The sequence below is a fragment of the Pezoporus wallicus genome, unplaced genomic scaffold, assembly GCF_028554395.1.
Source record: "Pezoporus wallicus isolate ANWC-B61680 ecotype Strahan unplaced genomic scaffold, APGP_CSIRO_Pwel_v1 contig_6899, whole genome shotgun sequence".
Lineage (NCBI taxonomy): Eukaryota > Metazoa > Chordata > Aves > Psittaciformes > Psittacidae > Pezoporus > Pezoporus wallicus.
In genome coordinates this window covers 2422501-2446156 of record NW_026638613.1, presented here as the reverse complement: position 1 = coordinate 2446156, position 23656 = coordinate 2422501, and the positions used below count along the sequence as shown (strand labels likewise).

General features: G+C 47.8%; 1 protein-coding gene across 8 annotated transcripts in view; it reads right to left on the bottom strand.

Moving 5' to 3' along the window:
* Nucleotides 1-20618, bottom strand: part of TNIK (TRAF2 and NCK interacting kinase) — a 161823-nt gene extending 141205 nt beyond the window's left edge. For 4 of the 8 annotated variants that reach the window (XM_057411550.1, XM_057411556.1, XM_057411551.1 and 1 more), the window contains exon 1: nt 20320-20618. In XM_057411550.1, the coding sequence (XP_057267533.1) occupies nt 20320-20376 (57 nt within the window). In that variant the 5' untranslated portion in view covers nt 20377-20618. The remainder of the gene's footprint in view (nt 1-20319) is intronic. The other 4 variants (XM_057411552.1, XM_057411557.1, XM_057411554.1 and 1 more) reach the window with 1 other exon arrangement.
* Between the last annotated feature and the right edge of the window lie 3038 nt (nt 20619-23656).

Genomic DNA, 23656 nt, shown 5'->3' with positions numbered 1-23656 from the left:
ATCTGGCGCCCATGAGTCTCACCATGGTAAAATGATGCTGACTGAAATATTCAATAACCCTTAAGACAATACAATTCTACTTATTCGTCATCTGAAGTTGGACTTCCTCCAAATCAGACAATCCTCTCATTTCTAAAGCTCTACAGCACATCCTGTAGATCCCCAGGACAGACTCCACTAATTGTTTGCAGTTGTATGATAAGCCCTCTTTCCAGTTCACAGAAGACTGTTCCTCTAGAAGAGCTGGAAGTCAATCAGCCCAGAAGCACCAGCAAAAGCACTTCTGCTAAGTGAACTCTGAGGTTTTCCATGCAGCGTTAGATGAATGCAGCCTCAGTACAATCAGCCACTTCAACATATGCCTAATTCAAGCACACAACTTCAACAGGACAATATATAAAAGGCCTGGTAAAGTTCAGTGTCTCTAAAAAGCAACAGTGCCAATTATAAATCATACCTATAGTCCCAGAAGATCTAAAGCCACTACCAGTATTGTACCACACTTCTTCAGATGCAGACATCAATTAGAGCACAGCAGCTGGACACTCTCCTCACTGAAGTCAGTTATCTGCAGTTTCAGACCAATAAGGTACTATTCCTAAATGTTTCAATCTCATCCCTCTGAGAAATTAAGAGTTTCACCTTGGCCAGCAAATGTTTGCATCAAGCTGAAACTGCTATCTACTAGCAAATGCTGTCTAAGGGTTATGGGGTCTCAGAGGAGCTGGTTTAATTACTTACCAAAGCAGCTGTTTCAGGAGCTACAGCTTCTTAACATACCACTCCTAGAGTTACACTCTGAAAAGCAAGGTTGCTGCCAAGCTCACACCAAAAGGAGAGAGCCTTCCCTCGCATCCAGGAGAAAACAAAAACCAGCCTCCCAACAGCAGGTCACATTTGTGGTTTCATCTGTGGATGTGTGTAGGGGTGACAGCTCACAAGCCAGTCTGCACCTTTACAAGTCACTGCAGACTGGACACCTCTGCTTCTGAAGCCCTCTCCGGAGACGCTAAGGTCCGCCATCTGAGATTGCTTTCGTCAAGAAAATAAAGCCTTGCTCCAAACTTGTAGCGAGAGCTGTGACCAGAGCAATGCCTTAAAATGGGAGAACGCCGCACTTCCAGATGAATTTAAGAGCAAGAAAAAGCAAATCTATTTTAACACCCTTCGCTTTTTAAAAGCAGGGTGGCTTTGCACCTCTATGCTTTTAACTCATGGTTGAGGACATGGGCTGAGACAACCAGGGAAAAGTTGACAGGGATAAAAACCTAGTGTCATTGTGGCACCAGCAACCTATAGTCTACAGCCTTCGACAGCAGAGATACATGCAACAACTGCAGAGACCTGTGCAACAACCATCATGCAGGTTCAGCAGGTATGCATGCATGCATGCCAAGGAGACTTAAAAGTCAAGGGAGAGATGAGAAGTCATCTGGGCCAAAGCTGTGACCACTCACATTCACCCAACAGCACCAGATGAGCATCATGGCCAAAGATACTGGGAGGGTTTTGTCTTGTGGAGCAGCCAGGAACCCTTCATGACATCTGAACACAGCAGGAGTTAACAGGTCTTAAGAGAGACAATATGGGTGGAGAGCTTTTGCCCATCAGGAATCAGTACATCCTGGTTTAAAGTGATTGACACTACTTTTTAATGTTTTGTGGAAAACAAGGCACAATCCCTACAAACATGTCTGGAGAAACATCACCTCCCTGCTGGAGTCACGTGAGTTTCTCACACCAATCCAATTTTTCACAGATCACCTGGAGATGGAATTATCTGATGGTTTAGTGCTTCTCAAAGAGTTTACCCACAGCCCGTCACTTGCCATCAGCTTCTTACGCTTGGCTCTGTAGGGGTTGGTTAGCAGAAGAGAATCACAACTCTCTGGTACGAATAGTTTCAAGAAAAGACAAAATGGGGAGAAAATCACATCAAATTATTGAGCATTCAACTACTTTGAGAACTCTGAAAGACAGACTGTAACAAAACCAAAACACAACTATACTCAATAAGCTCCCCAAACCATGCATTAAAAACACATTTTTACATCGAATTGCCTTGACAAAGTAGCAAAAATATTTAAAATAATATCAACTATGTTGATTTGTGTGTTTCACATCTGGACCTTTCTCACCCAAGAGTTAACAAGTTGCAGGGAAGGGGGAGGGAAGGCTTCTCACCTTTTTCCTACATTTCACAGGCTGCCTCCATTAATGACAAACTGCGGGGAGTCTGAAAGTTTGGTCTTGACAGACACTCACTTAAGCTGGTCCCACAAAACACGGTCCCACAGCAGAAAGCAAGCTCCTGCCTAATGTGTGCCAAAAATAAATTTCAAAAGGCCTGAAAGTCAGGGACAATCCAAAGTTGCTGGAATGATTTGCAAGATTTTTTTGCCAGATCATAAAGTATTTCCCATAGCCAGACTTCAGTATTTCTTGGTGGCTTGTTACACTGTGAATCACTCCTGTAAATTCAGGGAGATGCTTTTTATTTCAAATCCCAATGTCCCAAATTACAAACAGTGAAGCGATATGGCACAGATTATTTAGTTTAGTTCATTTGACACATGCATTACAATAGCACTACAGCTAAGACAAAGTGGAGGCACCTCTCTCACACAGGCATCCTAGGAAGATGCAAAGCTGCTTTTGCTTTGCACGTCACTGTGATGCCCCATAAATCCAACCACCACCTTTTGCTTTATGGGATCACTCGAGCTCCCTGTCAAATTAGAGCCCCGTGACACCTCCCTGCCTTGGGAGCTCTCTGCTGGCTCTGGTCCCTGCAGCCAGCCATGACAGACTGTGGCCTCTGCCTAGCTAGAGCTCCATTTTTTTCATTAGCTCACACAAGCAGGATGGAAACATCAACACAGCATGCATGCAGCAGCAAACCAAGCCCTGTGAGACCACAGGTACCAGACTGCTGGGGGCCATTACGAAACAGGAAAACAAAACAGGCAGTGAAATCCATAATACCTATATTTTCAACAGAGATATTCCACCCAGCAGCAGACCAAGCTCTCCAGCAGGCACAAAGTGCCCCAGGAACCCAGCATCCATTGCTTGTCCATCTCACCCCTTCCCGTGGTCCTTCCCCATATCAGGCACGGGGCAGCTCTTCAGGTGCACTTTCTCCAACCCAAGAGAGACAACTGCACATCCCCAGGCAGGATTTGGCCCGCAGTCGTAAGTGCTGAGATCAATCACGTGGGTGTAAGGATGTGAAAAGGGGATGGGAAACATTCATAACTACTTCTAAATTAATTGCTGTTATTGTTACATGATTTCTAAAGTCTCTGGGGCTAGGTTTTATTTTAGAAAACTATGAACATATCAAATTAATCAACTTAAAATAAATGGGCTTATTTATTTTTGCTGTTTCTACTCCTCTTTAAGCCTGGCAAGTCACTGCATTCTTTCCATCCTGTGAAAGAAAAAGAACTGGGGTTTTGCTTTATTGTTATTTTAAAGGAATCTCTACAAAGCTTATGAGTAGTGCAAGGTGAAATCATGGCAAAGGTATGCTGTAAAGGAGGACAAGTACAAGGCTGGAGCTCATTTCCACGTGCTGCAGACACCGGCTCTGTGCTGGGAGCCCAAGTCTCATCACACAGTCCAAGCAAATTAGATCTATTCCCCAACATCTCAGACATCCAGAGAGTTGAAAGATACCCTACCACACAGCAAAGCCTGATGAGCAAACAACAGGGGCCACTCCAGTGCAAGACACCTAGTCCCAGCCACAATGCTTGCAGAAAAGCCCTGCAAGCAAGGGAGAAATTTCATCTCTAGCCAGTTTTCACTGGTTTTGAATCCTCTGGAATTTGGGTCAGCATCCTTCTTCCCTCCTAACACCCTTCCCTCAGCTTCAGCAACACAGCAATGCCTCTGCCAGCAAACTAAAAAGAAAAGCCCTTGCATATATTATACTAAAGAAAATTAATCTTGTGTTCCACAGAATATTAAGTGGATTACATCCACAGCCTCAAAGGAGAAAAACACTGATTTCCATATATCTTGTGCTATTATTTACCCCTATTATTTTTTCTAACATTAATAATGATAGTTTCCTGTTATTTAGTGCAGAGCACAACTGGCTCAACAGACGAAACAACAAGAGCAAGAGTGGGATCTGTCAGTGGCCATGAGGAAGATCAAACCACTGTGGCACTGTTGCTGCACGGGACAATGTTCAACAAAGCCAGCTTCACTTTTTTGGACGACTCCATGGCAGGATCACCTCTGAACATCCATATCACCTTGTAAAGGCAACAGATTAGCACAGATCCCTTAAAAGAAAATTGCTAACATGCTATGAAATGTGCCATTAAACTAGATCCATCAGAGACAAAGAGATGGACATTTATGACCCCTGGGGAATGACAGGGGAAGAACAACAAAAACCTGAGGTGCCTGATGGCAGAAGGGAGCCCTGACCCCCGGCTGAAGGAGAATGTCACCTCCCCAGGTGATCCCTGCCACGCATGGGAGCATCAGCTCCCCACCCATGGGCACTACAGCCACCACCAGCACCCTTCCTAAACACCCTCACCAGCACAGGAAGCCCAGCCCTCCGTTCCCAGCACCCCGGGTAACCATTCAAACCACTGTGAAGTGCCACCAGCTGACACCAGTTCTACACTGTCTTTGCAGAGGTGTTAATGACTCCAAAGCACAAGACTCAGATAAGCAGCTTTAATGCCATTTAACTGCTTACCATTAGGAGAAACTGAGAGAGCTTGCAAGGGCCACACTCTCAGAGGAAAGCATATCCACTGAGCTGCTGCTCATGTGGGAGGAGTGTATATTACTCAGCGTGGAGTAAGCAACATCAAAGCCTCTCCAAAAGGATGCAACCCACTGACAGCAATGCAAACTCAGCCCAAGCTTTCCTGAATATTTCACAAGCAAGCTGATAAGTTTAAAAGGCCAAAAGGAGAGTTCTGATGATGCTGCATAAAGTAAGGAAGGAAAGAAAAAGAAATCTCAGGATATGTGCTTCTTTCTAGACACAATACACAACCAAGAACTCAGCCCCGGCTTGACACATGAAGAGATGCATACTTTACATTGACATCTTGCTGGCCTGTACAGGGAAGAGGAACTCAACTTTTCAGCCATAATTCCCAGACTTCATCCCCTTTTTTAAAGTTCCCAGAATAATCTGAATTCTACACAAATGTCAGACCTGATAAGAAAAACCTTATCAGATGAAGTAACCTACAGCTTCCAGTGTGGGAAAGACAAAGAGCTAATGGCTACAGAAGCAGATAAGGGTGCTCATAACCAGAAATCAAATCCATGCAAGAGTTTCAGCAACAACACGCTGTCTCAGAAAGTAAAATACATAGCTCAACAAACTGCCAAGACACCCTAAATCCTCAGAGAGCTGTGTGCAGCATGCAGCATCACCTCGTTCCACCCAGCAGACCTGACTGGACCTCTTCTGCTCAGAAAGGAGGGCAGCTGCAGCAGTTTTATTGTAAGCCAACTGTGGTGTGTGCTCAGCTGAGCTCCTTACAGCCCCAGGCTACAGCAAGGAAGACAAATTACTATGAGACCAAGATGCTTTTGTAATCCTTTCCTCCTCTGAAGACCTAATGCATTGGGAAGGAATCTCTCATTACCCTGGGAAAACAGATCTGCAAACACTCTAAAAGCCAGGACAGACTTTTCGGTTGAGGTGACATAAAATACTATGCTACTACAATTCACACTGTGAGAAAATTCAGAATTCTGCAATTGGATCCACCAAGAATTCCAACATTCAGGCCTAAAGCTAACCTTGTTACCTTCAGCATCTATTCCAGAGCCCAAACACTCTAGTGCCACGTCTCACCGTTGCCAGAAATCTAGACTGTTCATACTCCATATTGAAACCCACAGCAGGATGCACAGTTTCAGGCTGCATTCCCTATGTTACTTACTCTAAAACAGAGATACAAGATGTGATCCTCACCCCTGAGTCCTTCTAAGAACTCTAACCCATTGGGTATTGTTATTATTATCTTGACATCTGATTTACCTCCTAAAATTGACACCTGCAAGTTATTTCCCTTCCTTCATGTCCCAAACCTCACTCTACGTTGGCAAGTATACACGAAAAGCATTTACTCAAAGGAATTTACTCATCAAGTCTTGCAGACACCAAAACCACAGGTTATCTAATCTTAGGGGAGCACAGTTTAATGGCTACAGCACAGGATGAGAGGCCAGCAGGTCGGACTTGTACTCTCAACTCTGCCAGGACTGCATCACTTGTAAGTGAATCTAGGGAAGATGCTTGACCCCTTCTCACCTTAATTTCCCCTGCTATGAGACTACCCTAGCATTCCATTCCTCACAGGGGATCTTATCTATAAACTCTTCATTAGCATCTGAAGAGAGTTAAGCATCTCCGGATGTGTATGTAAAGGAAAGTATGAAAGAGTGGGGAAGCAGCACTGGCCAGGGAGCTTGAAGACACATCCTCTTCAGTGTATTCAGGCAAACTGAACTGCATCACACTCCACATCTGTGCTTGAAGAAACATTTTAATGCTTTCACTGTGCAGGGAAGAAAGAAATCCAACAATTTCTTCTTGAGACGGCTCAGAGCAAAGATCAAATTCCAGGCCTTTAAGTCAAGAAAAATCATGCAAGATTCTTCTAACAAGTACCAAGAGACCCCACCACCTCTAGCTAGTCACCTGCAGGATTACCCCACAGGCAACACCACCACAAAAGGAAACAACCTTCCTTTTCCCCCCTTGCTCTGGATGTCACCGAGTGGCAGAACCAGACCAATCAGAAAGAAAACTAGAAGTCTACTCTTACTGTCCTGCAAAAACTGGATTTTGGAGGTGGGGAAAATCCAGACCCAGCACAGATGCTCCCACAGATAAGACCAGATCCCAGCTCATGGAGCCTTGCTTACAACATGATTCCTGCTTGGCTCTGCCCTGGCAATGCGTCCTTTGACAGGGGCGGCACTCTAAGCAGGGGTGCAGAAAGGGCTGCTTCTGGTGTTAAACAGAAACTTCCTGTTGGAAAACAACTGAATATTAACAACCAAGGTAATATTTTAGCTCTTTTGAGAAGGAAGGAAACTCACCCCATCTGGACCTGTTCCCCATCTTTCTCAGTTGCCTCAGCTAACCCTGTAAGTAGGTCACATCAACTGTACCAGTTCCAGCAGCAGTTACTGCACCAGTATGGCAGCAAGACCTTTGCTCCCAAGATGGGTCCATAAACCTCCTGCTTCCTCCCAGCGCAGAGAAAGACAGAAGATATATCCACCCTAGTCCAGCCACATGGAACAGAAAGGTCTCAGAGGAGCAGCTGGCTCAAGAACTTGAAAAAAAGGAAAGAAGCTCACTTCTTTTAAAAAGAGAAGAGAAAAATGTCCTGTTGTTCTGTAATTAATGGAAAGCAGAAGAGGTTTTATGGACTCATTGAGAAACAGAGGGTGAGAATTAGAAAGCACATTTCAGCATTTCATGATCACAAGGTAAGCTGCTTGCATAATACTGACAAAGAACATAAATGCTGATATCACAAGGCAGTTATGAAACTTGGGTTTTAAATGCTGAATAACAGTAACACAGTAATTAACCCTCATAAATTATCCCCCCCCACAGCTGCAGAGTAGGTGCTGCAACCTTCCACTAAGGTGTGACTCTGGCAAGGTGCACACTGGCAGATGACCCTGCTCCCACCGCCTCACAGCACCAAGGATCCATCCCATCCCACAGCCTCATCATGAGTCACATCGCTTCTTCAGACCTACCCTAAGGAGGCTTCAAGATCACATCAAGGGAGAGGCTCTGAACCTGCGAGGAGCAGGGAATGAGGGAATAAACCTGAATAACTGCACTTTGCAAATTAACTCCTAACCCCTGAACAAACTTCTGAGCCTTCCTCCCAGTGGTTTTTGATACAAGCACGTGCTCTTCTGAATTGCTCCAGTGTGACCAGGACACCCAGTCTCCCTACAACACACATAATGCAGAGCAGCAAAATGTCATGAAAATCAAGGGCAAACGAACATAGAAGACCGTCCCTCCCCCTACCACCACTTCTATTTTTAGGCAGCCAGATTAGCTTGGAGCAGTTTTATTCATTTCTGATAATGAGCAGGGCTCTTGCATCTTCTCTCGAGGACATTTCCTCTGCGCAGGCACTTTGCTTTACGCCAGCAGCATGGAAGAGGTCACATCAACCGGCAAAAGCAAAACCACAACTTGTTGTGAAAGGGTATTCAGAGAAAGCAACTCCAGCTTTGAACTTATGCCTCATCTCCCTTGTCAATCACACTGGTTCGGGGGTTTTGGGGGAGGATGGTCTGTCCCGCTACAGGGCATCCGTCTCTTTGAACCACATGACCTACCTAGTGTAATGATCTATCTAGTGTAATGCTTTTACTCCATCCACTGATGTAAAAGCATCCACATCAAAGGATGTCAGCTGGTACACCTTGGAAACACAGGTCTCCATGGAAAGAACATTTGGCCTTCCCAGGTCTGAACGTGTGGAAGACGTGATGGAGGGGCAGCCCAGCCATCTTTGTAGTACTCTACCCCAGCACAAAAACCACAACTTCACTCATGGCAAAGAGACTACGGTCCTCTCAGGGCACTGCCAGGTCTAAGGGCCAGTCAGGAGACCACCCCAGGAGCAGATGGCACTAAGGATGCATAGAAGATTGGGGTTCCACCGTGCTGGCAGTTTCTTTTCAGGAAGAGATATTCCTCCACCTCTCAGAGATCTACTCCTAAGGTTCTACACATCAATTTCCTGCAATGCAACCACTTGAACGTTCATTGTCCTCTAGCTGCTTCAGATCGCCTTGACAGCAACATCTGTGTGCAAAGCTTTCCTCCTTCAGTTCCACCCCTTCAAGCCCCAACCCTCCATAGCCCTTCATCACCACCTTCCTATTTCCTTGAGGACCTTCCCAGTGCTGCACAAGGCAGCAGGATCTGGTAGTTCAGTCTGGACTACAAACAGGCAAGGTCCAGAGGGCAAAACACACCTTGTACAAGCAGATGGCAGAAGTGAGCAACAGTGGAGGTAGACAGCTTCTTGCCCAAAAAATGAAAGTGTGGCAGAAGCAGCCTGGGTATCTCCAGCTGCTGTGCTGCATCACTTGGGGAAGAAAGAAGGTGAGGCCTCACATATTGTTCAGCCTGGAGAAGTGAAGGCTCTGGAGAGACCTTAGGACAGCCTTCCAGTGCCTAAGGGGGCCAACAAGAAATCTGGAGAGGGACTTTCTACAAGGGCCTGTAGTGACAGGACAAGGGGGAATGGCTTTAAGCTGGAAGAGGGTAGGTTTGGATTAGATACTAAGTTCTTCCCTGTGAGGGTGGTGAGGCCCTGGCACAGGTTGCCCAGAGAAGCTGTGGCTGCCCCATCCCTGGCAGTGTTCAAGGCCAGGTTGGACAGGGCTTTGAGCAACCTGCTCTAGGGGAAGCTGTCCCTGCCTACGGCAGGGGATTGGAACTGGATGAGCTTTAAGGCCCCTTCCAACCTAACCCATTCTATGATTCTGTGTGATTTATCACCACTTTTTCTTCTGAAATTTCAGTAAGATACTTGGAGTCTACTTGCCCTTTGGATTATAATTTTTCAGAAAGGCATTTTTTCTTTTCCTCTCCCCTACTTCTCTACAGTGATGAGATCTAGGAACAAAATATTCCCCACTCAACTTCTGAACTTCACAGGAATTCACGATCACAGACAAAATCATCAGGCTTTTGACAAGTTAGAAACCCTTTCCCAGGAGCAAGATGTCCCTCTGCCGTACCTTCCTCTTATCTCTCTGCTGTGTGAAAGGGCAGAGAAGATCATGCCTGGGGCACCAACACCCAGGCTGACCCCAGGAGCTAGTCTACCTATCCCTTCTTGGTGAGCTCCTGCCCCTGGTCACAAGCACCTTCACATCAGATTCTTGCTTTCTGCAGATTGCAAAACCTCATTTATTAAGGAAAAACACTAGTTCAATATACAGAAGCATTTAAGACAGCAAGTAGATGATTAACAAGTGAGTGCTCAAGTCAGTTGCTACAGGAGCACCACAGGTTCCTTATAGCCATAAAAACCTCATCCTGCACCTCACCTGCAGATATCAGAGGTGAGGAGTTCATGGAGAGATTGTGCCTGGCAGAGCTATCACTGCAGGAGAAGACACAGCCACAGACCCCTAACTGCAGGTCTCCAGCCCAGGTCTCCCCATCAGTGGCATGTAGGGACCTTCCCAACGAGGATCTTGTTGCTACCTCTGGGTTCTCCCATCAGCAAGGCTGATCCCCAAGATCTCCCTCCCCACGCTACGCCCTTGCCAGGCAGCCTTTGCAAAGATGGCCATGGCTTTCCACACTCAACTTCACACCTACGCACCTCCCTCCCACCAGCACTCTGCAGGCAGCTGTGTCGTCTGGCAGGAAGAAGAGGTACCAATGTCCCCATGCTCTGGCAGCACCACATCAGTGCAGAAGGCTGGAAAGGAGAGGTACAAGGTGCGTCATGTGGCAGCTTTAAATCAAGGCCAAAGAAGAAGTAGTACTTCTGCTCAGGGCCTTTGCCTTTTCATGCTGGAGCCAAGTAAAGGTGCTTCAGCACTCTTATGTATCACCTATTTTTAGGCAACAATACCCTGAACACCTTTCTTCATCCTCGCTTTTATATCACACAATGAAGAAGTTACAAGGGTTCGGCACTTTCTCCGTAACAGGTCATCATTAACAAGTAACTCATATTATATTGCAGCATGAGTCATCTTGGCAGAGGTCACCATCATAAGTGACAATTAGTCTTCAATTATTTCCTTCAAGTTGAATTAAAGGTATATTGTTATGCTAATTCTACATCTGCTCCATCTTATCTTTCCATCCACTGTCTCCAGAGCAACCTGGCATTTCACCTTATGGCCCAAACTACCTCTGGAAAGAACTCTTCCACTGTGGTGTAGTTACAGGTTGTCTCAAAACATGGGGATGGCAATGGGAAGCCTTCTGAACTGGTTTTCAGCTATGGCATCTAATAGGTAAAGCACCTCTCCACCTGTACTCCCACCGCTGCTCCACAGGGACAACAAAATGCTGTCCCTGCCACCTTCCTGCTCTCTTCACACTTTATCATAACAACCTTCCAAGGATCTGGAGCCTGCCCAGTGATCAAACACAACCACCTTCAGTCTGCCAAACCACACCATCACCTCCAAGAGCAGGTACAACGCCTAACAAACGAAATCCATTCAAACTATGCCCAGCGACACATGGACATTAAAGAAACTATTACAAACCATGAGCAAGGCAGCTAAAAGAAGAGGCTTTTCCAGCCATTTTCTAGCCAAGCAGTCCTACATTTTAAGAGGACTCCAGGTTCCTGATCAGGTCCCCTGATTCCTGTTCCCTTCACCAACCCCCACACACAATGTACCCACCACAGCTCCTACCCAGTGACCCAGGAGAAGACAGCATCCCTGTCAGGGCCCAGCACTGTCACTGCAGGGCACCTGGCTCACGGAACACAGTTCTGCCCATTAGAAAACACAGGCATTACCAGCCTGATCACAGTGGAGCACTCTGTGTTTGTATTTATAGCAGTCAAGCACAGTCATGCTGGCTGTAAGGTTCACTTTGGAGAGCATCAGTGAACTGCTCTCACTACTGGAATCCCATTTAGCCATTACAGACTCTTCAGCCATACTAACACACTGATCCCCACAGATTAGCAATAGGAAGAAGAGAGTCACTGCACTATTTACTGAAGCCAATCAATACATAAAGCCTGGAGATTTATTGCAATGAAGACAGCCTGTCTGCATCGCCAGAAAATGTATTTAAATCCTGTTTAATTTTATTGCCTGGCCTCTGGTTTTGCTCCAAAAACACCGTTTCCTTGCACACCCATCTTTCTTTCACCCATCTTTCTTTCCCCCCTAAATGGTGGTATCTGCAGACATGAGAGAGAAGATCCCCACAAATACCTACCACAAATATTCAGTGGGAGGATTTAACACAAAACCCACAAGTTTAAGGGCAATGCCCCTTTCTTTTCAGCCAAATTTCATGTACATTAAAAGGTCTATAGGTAATTCAGCATCTCCCACATAAGTAAGGAGCTCAGAAAATTTTGTCCTGTGTTTTGAAGGTCTGCGTGCCAGGTATAGCAATACAGGCTGTGCCTTTCATGGGCACATGTTAAGCCCACATGCTGTCCTACTCCACTCAAGAGGGAATGGTTAGATCCACACTTATTTTTAATATACATTTTTATATATGTGTTATGTATATTTTATATATATATATATAATAAAAGAACTTTTTAAGTGCCTTCACAAAACACAGCATATCTGACTTGCTGCGTTTTGGGGGTGACCACCTGCAAAGCTGAGACACCACTTGGGTATCATGACTAGTGAGCCACAACTGAGGAGATCCTACAGACTGCACCAAAGTTTGTTCTCCAGTCTCATCTCAGTTCATGCTTTGGGGAGCAGAAGCATGGCAGGCAATAATCAGCAGGCCTAGTGCTCCTGGACCACCAGCATTAGAAGGACCACCAGCTACCAGGTAAATGCAGTTGTTGTGGGTACTGTATCATCTATATGGCCCAAAGAGAAATACACCTAAGAAAGATGGCAGTGAGGTAGGGAGGAAATCTGTGCCTCCACTTCTGCTAGTTTATCTCAAAATCACACTAAGCTTTTATGCTTGTGCACGAGACAAGGAGGAAGAGGCAAATATATGCTGATTTACAGGGAGATTTCTATTGTTGCCTGGACATCAAACAGTACCCAATTAGTCCTGCAAGGATGTGACCCACAAATTATGAAAATAAAAGCCTCCAAAGCTTTGATCTCCTGTCTTTCTGTAGCATGCTACAGCGATTATTAGGCACATTTTATTAGATTCAAGCTGTGCGATCTCTTCCTCAGGAAAGACACTGCCACGTCCAATGCATCCTAAAGTAACCATCCTGCAGATTAAGGTCATGGTCCCAAACAGTCACTTCTGCCATGGACCAAACACATGACTCAGCTGGCAGTAGGCTTTTTCCTGCTGAGTTACAAAATTAGGAGCAAAGAGAATATTTATAAGGAAAGGGGGAAGAAGTGTCAGCCACCTAAATTAAATTTGATTCCCTGTTACTTTATGAAGGAATATACATCCTAGGCAACATCCCTGGCTTCTAAGAAGCGTTGCTTTCAGAACAATTAACTTCTTTTTTACACTGCAAAATGCCATTGCTGGAGGAAGCAAGCAAAAACTGTAACAAAAGGCTTCATGCACTCTGAAGCTGAAAACCACACATTCACTCACGTGAACAGAAACCCACCCACCCACCCTCGCTGCAGCAACAGTGCTTAAAACCAAGAGGATGTTAAACTCTTACTGCAAAAGCTTTACTCAGAAGCACAACTCACTGTTCACAGCCCACTGCACAAACTAAGCAGCTACTGCGCTTGCCAGAGGCCACAGCTGTTTTCAGCCTGAGCATGTACATAGGAAGGATGGGAGCACATCAACCGCTCAGGTCTCACTTACTCACAAGAGAGTGGTGTTTGCACGAAGCCATTATCATCTAATGGGGTTTCTGTAGCAGAGGAGGGTTGGTTATCTGCAGCAGAGCAAAGTGCATGCCTTCTGCTGCACTTGGGGTAACTCTGCAGCTGAGCACAGGGCAGTACACACAGTTCGCTCACTTAGTATGGAAGGAGGAAATGTCAGTTCTCAGCCATGCAAGGTGCATTTGGATACTTCAGCGCTGCCTGCCTGATTATAGTCATCCATTATTTACCATGAACACACAACCTTGAACTTCTGGCAAGCACTGCAGAAAATTAACACGGAAAAGCAACATTCTTGATCAAAGGGGAGGAAGGTTCTCTGGTTTGCCATTACAAAACAAAATCAGGCGTGCAGAGAGACATAACCAAGTTCCAACTTCTTATCAGTGTTTTCCAACCTTGGTGGGTTTTCCTCTAGCATGCCATTGCAGGAGCAACCAAGGGCTGAGGCCCTACATGCTGAGCATCCTCGTCCCTCTGTGGGAAAGGGATGATTGGCCCCTCGCAGGGAAACCACTATGGAGGGGGAACAGAGAAGGTGAGTCTCTGGTTCCCAAGGACCATGTTTCTTAGACAATCCTCCTTAGAAATCTAAAGCAATTTACACAAAGAACATCACGCGTCACTTACATAAATTGTTTTCATGAGTCCAGAGCAGACAGCCCATCGATCTCAATGTGCAGCCACAGTTCAAAGTGACAAAAGGGAACAGAAGGAGAGGACATGGTGGGGAAGGAAATCAAAGCTATTGGCTTTATTAGTGGGAAATACAACCTCCCATTTAATGGAGCTATCAATGACTTAGACTAGTGGTTTTCAACCCACAGCCTGCTCTAATGGCTGCGTGAAAGGTTAACGAAGAAGATGCCTGAGCATCAGTAAATGAAAATCTCATGTAATAAAGGCTCTATGCTTCCCACAGGAGAGCAGGACACCTGCAGAGCAGCCAGAGCCGAAACAGCCGCTGGTGGGAAGAGTCAGCCAAAGCCCCTCCCAGCACAGCTCTGCCGTGTGTCTGTCCTTCACCCCACAATGCTCCTTGTCTCTTCTGCAGCTAACGTGTGGAATAGGACACATATGCTCCCCAGATACCCTTGGATGAGAAGCTGCCTTCAGGAGGTAGGTCCTGAACCCATCCCAGCTCCATCCTCCCCACCCCAAGACACAACAGCTTTTAGCAATGCTGCTCCTCCGTGCAGTGCATCCTTTTGCCTGTGGGTAGCTTTATACTGAGGGGAAGCATGAGAAATCTAACAGGATTTTCCCCACTTATATTTGAGGCATGAAGAAAGGAGACAGGGATCAATACTCTGTGCTTGGTCTGCAGGTCAGAGGCAGAGAACTCCTGCTGATGCCTCTAAGTACTCTTACAAAGTGACTGGGGGTGCATTAGGAGCCAGGCACGGGTTTGCAGAGAGCAGCTCAGAGCCTGAGCCCAGGAGGTGATACCTGCTTTCACGTGATCTGGCCCTACATGAATGATGACTTCCAAGGACACCTATTCCTTAGCTGGAGATTTATTTGTGAAGATTTACATGCAGATCAAATGGAAACTTTTCCCCCTCACCCCATACAAACAGTACCAGTACCTCTACTAGAGCCTGGCAGATAAAAAGTATGTAGCAAGGATAAAAGCTTCCTCTAACTACTCCTTCTTGCATAGCTTAGAAATCAGCCGCTTTATTTTAAATATGCACACCAATGAAATACTCTTTGTTGCTTCAAACCTCAGTGAAACGCTCGTGCTCAAACTTCAGCCTGCTCAAGAACATGGTTTATACAAATTCACTCCAAATTACTAATTTTTATGGCTGCCCAGCACAGGAACACCAGTAAGAATATTCTCTCTGTGGATTTAAAAACACCCTATGCTTCCATGTTGTGGAAGATCTCCAAAGATGAGGAAGAGTAACCACAGCACCAGTGCTGAAGGACACATAGAAAACTGCAGAAGAGCAGCATCTAGACTGCATGCCTCCAAAAGGTGGGAAAAAAAAAAAAACAACAATTAAAATCAACCATGCAAAAGGCTTAGACAGAAGACACCCTTGTTTCTTTTCATGAGCACACACACAGAATACGCACACATGTGTAAAAGATAAATGTATGCACCGGTACCAGCACTCCCCACTCTAGGAATGGAAGTGAAATGCTGGGAAAAAAAACAAAGAGGGTTAGAGTGGAGCAGCGTTATCCCTTTGGGATGATTCAGAGACAGATTTGTGCTGCCAAGGTTTTACAGTGAAAAAAAAGGCTCAAAAATATACACGGACAAAGTCATGGTCCATAGCTTACACATGCACTGAATCACACTGGAAAAGGGCAGATGAATTCCCTGATGGAAGACCCCCGAGAGTCTCTATCCTCAGGAATTATGGCTATATAGGTTGAAGATATGTCCCAAATGTTGCACGGTAGCAGATCATGTAAAACACAGCATAAATAACCTTTTAATGCCTTTTTTTAATCTTCAGAAGTTATCTCTAGTTCCTCTTTCTATCTAAGAAGAAGGCGACCTTTGCAAAAGCTGCCCAATTTATGTTGGGCTAAAGAGTTTTTTAAAAGGTGCTGGAAGAAGAAATCTGACATAATGCTATCAGGATAATGCTCCTGAGTGGAGGCTTTCAGTGCTTATCCCCCCATTAGAACTTCTCCTAAATCTTTAATGATGCTGAAATATGCCATAAACTGATGAAGTTCTGGAAACAAGACAATGCCAGCACATTTGAGTTTTGTGGGGTTTTTTAATAGGAGAGCTTTTATCTTCATTGACAGTGATCAACGAATGCAAACAAATGGCCACTGAAACTTCACTTCTATACAAAGCAAAGCTAAAGGAAGAGTAGTGACATTTTTGGGTTTCATCCAGTTCTTCCCAGCAACAGCTAATACCCACCGGCTTCTTAATTCTGTGCTGTCTCCTCTACAAGCCTGAGCGTTAAAGACTCCAAAACAACTAACAATTTTAGGATTCAGGTCCCACAGAGTGCAAGGTCAGCACTTTCCTAAAGTAAATAACAAAAGCTTGGGTTTTGTTAATGAGCTCAAAACAAAAGCAACATTCAGGTACACGAAAACAATTGCTCCTTCCCTAAAAAAAGGCTGCTTTTAAACTCCCAGGCTTGCAGTAAACCCTCAGTCAAGCCATACAACTAACACGAGCCTTGCCAGGCTTGTGAGCAGGGGGAGTTGCTTGTCCCACACTGGCCCCACCCCAGGGGCTATCATTCCCTTGAGAAAGGCTTTCCTCCCAGACAGCTTTCGTCACCCTACATACACCTTGCAAAGCACCCCAAAGCACCCAGCTGTACTAGTTACTGCAGAAGAGCCTGCTGCCACTGCTGGAACATCAGCCAGAGGCCCAGCCCTGCAGATGGATACAGCAGAGGAAAAGCTATTGACCTGAATATTTTAAAATCAAGGATCAAGGCCGCTGCCTTCAGCAAGAGCTGACAGGCTCTTGCATTTATCGAGACAAAAAAAAACCCATCCCAAACCCAGCCCCATCTTTCTGCTTATTCTCCTACAGAGATCAGCTGTGCATTTACCAGAGAGCACGGCCCACTGCATCCCTCCTCACATTTGCTTGCTCTTATTTTATTGCAAAAATCTGCTCCTCAAACACGGCTGTCAACAGCCTGTGTGAATCCCCCTGTTAATCACTATTCTACTAATAGCACTGCCAGGTCACCCGGCTATTAAACGTGCTGAGTGGACTAGGAAAAATATGTCCTTGCCCACACAAAAGAACATTACAATGTAGTTTATCTTATCCCCTTGTCAGTATAATATGCAGCACTACCTGTTCAATGGCCTCATCATTTTAAATTACAGTTTTCTGCAACATTAACAGTACTCATTACCAGCACCACCACCAGCAGATCTCCATTTCAAGAATCCTCTGATGTCGAAGGTTTCACCCTATCCCTTCCTCTTAGCCCTCTGCACTGACACAGGGACATTTGGGTACCATGGCAGCACGCACGGTGAACAATGATGGATAGAAACATGTCGCAAAGAAGGCAGGAACCAGCCCCAAGTGCGCTTACTCGATGCACCAGGCCGTGCATTTTAATCAGAATTCAGTGCTTTGTTCCTGTCCCAGCCACCAGCATGTCAAATAGATGCACTGCTATGGTGGAGCCTGACTGTGTGGTCAAGATAAACTCTGGGGTGGGAAGAACAGAAGCTTCTACTACCTCCTATATTACCTTTAATCCCAGCTCTACAAACCCTACCCGGTAAACTAGTGGGTAGAGGCAAGCCAGACGAATGATGGTGTGCAGGGCTGTACTTGTGCCAAGCCACACTCAGCCACACTCAGTCTGGTCCTGCAAACCCACCTTCTCCCCTTGTAAGAGGAGCAGGGAAGCCAAAGCAAAGGACAGGGCGAACTGGCAGTCAAAAGTCCACCTTTTTTATACGCATTTGCTTGTTGTTCATAAAACCCAGCCTCCTGGAACATTTCAGTGACTCAAACTTGGAGATAAGTGGCCCAAGCGTTTCCTTTCCCTGCTGCTGAGAACAAATCATCTCCTCAGCCAGATTTTGAGTCATCACCTGGCTCCCAGCATTTCACTTAGCCATCCCTCACCCCTCCAAAGACATAGGCACAAGAGCAGCACCTCCTCCATCCAGACCCATCTACAAACCTGCAGCCGTGACACTTCTAATAAATGGAATTTTGCACGGCTTGGGGAATTACTCCTCCCTGCCATGTTTTACGCTCAGGCAGCAAATTTACTATTGATTTCTGATTCAGACCCCACAGAATGATTCACACTTCTTGCCCTATCTGCTGAATTTATGACCTTTAACAATTATTCTAAGTGCTAAAAGAGCTCAGTTCAGAAGAAGATCTACTCTTTGGCAAATTAAGCTCCTATTCTTGTCTCGCTTACAAACCAACACATCTCTCATCATTTACAGGAAAGCACTGTAGCAGGTCTCTCCCGTTGAGAGGGGCTGAGGTCCAAGTGGCAGAGGCACCGTGGTATCCCCAGGGTCCTACCAGGGCAGACACAGCTGGGCAGGGGACACGGCTTTGCACTCCCACCCCGACGTCAGTCGGGATTTCAGGTCCCCCCGTCTCTGGTTACCCTGCAACACCAACACTGCTCTGCTCGCAGACCAGGCGCTGCCAGTGGGTCTCAGGGGGAGGGGGGGAAGGAATATACATTTCCTCCTACAGTGAAAACAAACTCCTGACTGTATCTGGAGCAGACTGCTATTTAAAAAGCCGCAAATACACAGAAAAAAAACCCAAACCCAAACCACTAAGGATGTATGGATACAGTTTTAAGAAGAAATGGTGCCCTACTTCAAATAAACTTCCCAACACAGATGTTAAAAAGAAATACAAAAATCTGATTTTCAGGTTTCAGAGGGCAAGGGAGAAGGAGAGGGGCCCTTCCTGCCCCTCTCCCTTCCCCCCCCCCCCCCAACCCCATGATAATGTTTTCCTGGATTAACTCCACCAGCCTCAGCAACCTTACTCCCAAGGCACCTACTGGAGAAACAAGCTCCAAGTCTGTTTTTAAGGTGATGTTTTCCCCCTTCCATTCCCATCTACACCATGTATTGCTAAGCAATCATTTACACCATTAATCAACCAGACACTCACCAGGAAGAAAGTAGGGCAAGTGAATACACATTTTTTTCCTTCTTGCACTGAAGCAAATAATATTTCTAAAAAAACACTTGTGCAGGTCTTCAGGGGATTCTGCTCAATTTTATTTATTTATCTGTGCCTGCAGGTTGAACGAAGCAGCCTTGCAGTCACCTCCCGAATAAACGCCGCTTCTCTAAATGACTCCCCATGCTCGCTATCAACCTGCTCTTCTTACAACCAGAAAGATGAAAAACGGGCGAAAAGGAAGAAAGTTACAGGAAAAATAGACCGGGGGGTGGGGGGGAGAACATCAGGCCACAGCCCACGCAGAGGCTGACACGTCTGACGAGCCCGACATTCGAGCCCGACATTTCAAGGGTACACGACGAGCTTCATTTTCAGAGGGGGGTGAGGAGGAGACAGCGCGAAGGGGCACACCGGGAGATGGATGGGGAGGCTGCGGGGACCGCGCCGGTGCGGGAAACCCGGGTCTGGGGGGCAGCCCCGCACACCGGAGGTTAAGGGCTCCACAGTCCGTGTGCCCGTGCATGCTGCGGCGCGCAGGAGCAGCGCGCAGGCACTGCCCAGCCTGCGGGGACGACGTCGCCCCTCCCGGGGCCGGTGCCCGGCGGCCCCGCAGAGAGCACGGGCGGGGCGGGAGGGGGGAGGGGGACTGTCGCAGCAGCGCGCCCGCACACACACACGCGCGTGCACCCTCTCCTCCGCGCGCGTGTGTGTGTGCGTGCGTGTATGTGCATGCGTGTGCGTGTATGTGCATGCGTGTGCGTGTATGTGCATGTGTGTGCGCACACACGCACCTGCGCACCCCCGCCCGCCCCGCACGGGTGCGCGTGCCGGTTCACGCACGCGGGCGCACACACACATGTACCTGTGCCCATGCACACACATGCGTACACGCGGCTGCCCGCGCGCACAGGCACGCGCGCAACCTATGTACCTCGGTATGTACATACGTGCCGGTGCACGGACATGCACAGCCCCGCGCCTCTCCCCCCCCCCCCATTTAGCCTCAGCTTCCCCCCACCGGGGAATGAACAGACGGATGGATGGATGGATGGATGGATTGGGGAGGGGGGACGGGGACGACACGACTCTCGCATCCTCCCGGGCCCGGACCGGCCCCTCACCCGCAGCGCCGAGAGGTCGATCTCGTCCAGGCTCCGCGCCGGAGAGTCACTCGCCATGTTTCCGCCGCCGCCGGCCAGGCGGCCCCGCCGCCACTGAGCGGGCAGTGGTGGCGGCCGCCGCGGCGCTGGCGCTATTTAACGCCTCTCCTCATGCGGGGCGCCGGGAAGGAGAAGCCACCGCCCCTGCCCTTCCGCCTGCAGCGCGGCTAGGGGCGGCCGCGGGCTACCGGCAGGCAGGGCACGCCGCGGGCTGCGCCGGGATGGCGGCGGCGGCGGCGGCGCATCGCCTCGCCGCCTCCCCGGCCGAGCGCGCCGCCGGAGCTGTCTGTCACGGCGCGGGGAGGGGGCGGTGGCACGGGGTGGGGGCGGTGCCGGGCCCCGCCGGCAGGGGGCGGGGGCGGGCAGGGGGCGGGCAGAGCCCCGCGGTGAGCGATCGCCGCCCCCCCAGCCCCGTCCTGGCTCTCTCCCTGCGGGTGGGCGAGGGGCACCGGCCCCGGCCCCACCTGCGCCCGCCGGGTGAGGAGGGTCTGGGCCGGGGGAGAGCGGCCGCCGCAGCCGCCGGGGGGATGCGCGGGTGCGCCGAGGACAACGCCTGCGAGAGCCGTCCTGCGCGTCCTGCAGGCTTCCAGCCCCGGCGCGCCGCCTCGCAGGGCCCCACAGCGGGGTTTGTTCTGCGTGCAGGCTCCCCTGACAGATTGCGGGCAGAAACAGCCGGACCTCTGCCCCATACCAGAGCAGTTGTGCCTGCCAAATCTGGTGGGCAAAGCTACCAAATCTCAGGTGCTGAACCCGAACCCTACCAGGCTGGAGTGTCTGTGCCAGGGCCTGGTCTGCTTGGTGTGAAAAGAACGGCCCCTTAACGCACCTCGGGATGCTCCGGTCAGGAAATGCCCCTTCTCCGGGTGAATCCAGGTGTCGGACGCACGTTTATGACCTGTCGCCCCTATGCTCGGGAGTCAGCCTAGCCCTGTCGACTCTCATGCTGTTTCTGAGTCAGAATGAAATATTTATACTATCTTTGCAATTGCCCCAAACCCCTCCAAAGCCAGCAATAGCTAGGTAGATTAAGCTTTTACTATTTTCCCTATTTCCCTTTTTCAGATGTGGTTTCTGCCAAACCAGGTGCCATATATATATATATATATATATGTATAAAAAAATCTGTTGCCTTTGAGAGGAAGCTGTACTTACAATATCAACTTGTGTCAGGAGCTTACAATATGCAGATCTGGGAAGCGGAAACCCTACACATGAGTCAATTGGCAGGCGGATGGGATTTTCTTACACTTTCTGATTGGAGATGTGCTTCAAAAACAATCAATTGCGTTAAAAGCAATGGTGCAGTTGCGAGGAGGCTGCGTGCTGCAGCGGATGCCAGAGGTGCAGCCTCTGGGCTGGGCCAGGAGGGACAGGCAGATAAAAGGCCAGAAGGGGCTGACGAAGCCTCCCCAGGAGCGACAGGATCTGCCGAGGGAGCTGCAGAAGAAGTGGGTGCCACCAGTGCCTCTGCCTTCCGCTTGCTGGATAGCCCGCAGCGGAGGGACTGCATCAGCGGCTTATTAGCGTTATTAGTCCTGATGGCAGCAGGGCTCGCAGGGGCTGAGGATGGCGGCGCCAGTGTTCCAGCTTGCAGGGTTGCGCGGGTGCAGCAGAAATGTGATTTTTTTTTTGGTAATGAACTGCTGAAGTGGCAGGTAGCGGAAGCTGCCCACTGTGGTGAGGCACACAGGGCTGCACAGCAGCAGCAGCCTGCCTGGATAGATCCCCTTTTCCAAGCTACAAATCATCACTCCTTGATACCTTGCACAGTCATTAGTCCTCACTTGCATTTAAGGAGGCAAATTTGATCAAAATGCTAAACTCAATGAAATAAACACCAGGGACCGTCTGAGCACTCTCCTGAATCTTTGATGGGGTGTTTTTTTCAAACCAGATGTTGCCTGTTTGTTCAAACCTAGGTATTGCGATGTTTTGCTTATAGTTGTGGAGCTGGAGGCAAAACTGCCTGGAAACTAGCAACAAACCAATGCATGACTTCCTCCTGCTTTCATTGTTCTCAGGGAGAGAAGGGAGGAACAGAAAGGATGAGAGAGGATGCTGGCTTGCTGTAATGTGTTTTCCAGCCAGGAATATATGGGATTATTTGTGAAACTCATAAGGATTAACTATATACATATATATATTTATGACCCTTATGATATATATATACATGCCTAGTCTTGCAAATAAACAGATTGCCCTGCTCCTCAGCATGAATGCAAAAACCCAAGCTAAACTGTGATTTAATTATAATCTTCCCGCTGTCTATCAAGATGGTAAAAATGTAGAGGACCTTTCTGTTATCACTGACATCAGAAATGCACAAAGGGATAGCAGGAGGTGAAAGTAAGATCCTGGTGAGGGCTGCTGTTTCCAGGCTGCTGGGGGAAAGGACTGGCCTTAATGTGGAGGTGTGCCCCCTGTGACCTGAGATGCCAGGGCTGCTGCATGGGCTGTACCGGTGTCTGGCCAGGCTGCAGGAAGAGCTAGTCAGTCCTTTTCTGCAGGAAGCTTTTTCTGTGGAAAATGAGTTTTCTGAGACATTGCTTTTTTTCTTTGTGTTTTGTTTTGGGTTGGTTTTTTGTGTGTGTGTCTCTGTATACTTTTTTTCTTCCAGGAGCATCTAAACACAATCTTGCAGTGGGAGTCACTGTGACTCAAAACAGAGTACGCTGCTGAATTGGCCCGAAATACTTTGCTGTGAGTCAGTCCAGCATGAAATTGTGTTTCCACCTAGTGGGCCCCTGCTGGGAATGGCTCTGGACCCTGTTGTGTCTCATCGTGGTCTCTCTTGCTGTGTGGTTCCTGCGCTCCAGCCAGCCTGGCTGCAATGCAGCACTGGCATGGCTATACGTGAGCCACAGCAAGGGTGAGTGCTGCCGAGCCAAACGAAGGTATGAAGCTGCCAAATCCCATCCTTCATGAAGCAAGAGCCATGGAAGAGGAGTACAGCCCCTCCTAGCTCTGCTTCCCACGTCTCTCAGTAGCTCCATACCTCGCATTTCTGCTGCCGTGGAAGCTGGGACCATTTTGTGGCCAGTCAGTTTTGTCATTTCATCACCATTCAGAAAGTGGGGAAATGTGAAAATCAGTTTTTTCTCACAGAGTGTCAGTCCCCCACCTTGATCAGCCCCAGTGAGCAGCAAGCACCTTAATGAACCAAAGCTCTGCTGCTGGCAGTGGGGGACTAATGTCGGGGTCAGTATTTTTGATTTATTCCTAGAAGCTCATCAGTTCACATATAAACTATACAGGTAATTTGATCTCTGAATAAAATTAAATTTAATTATCTAACAGT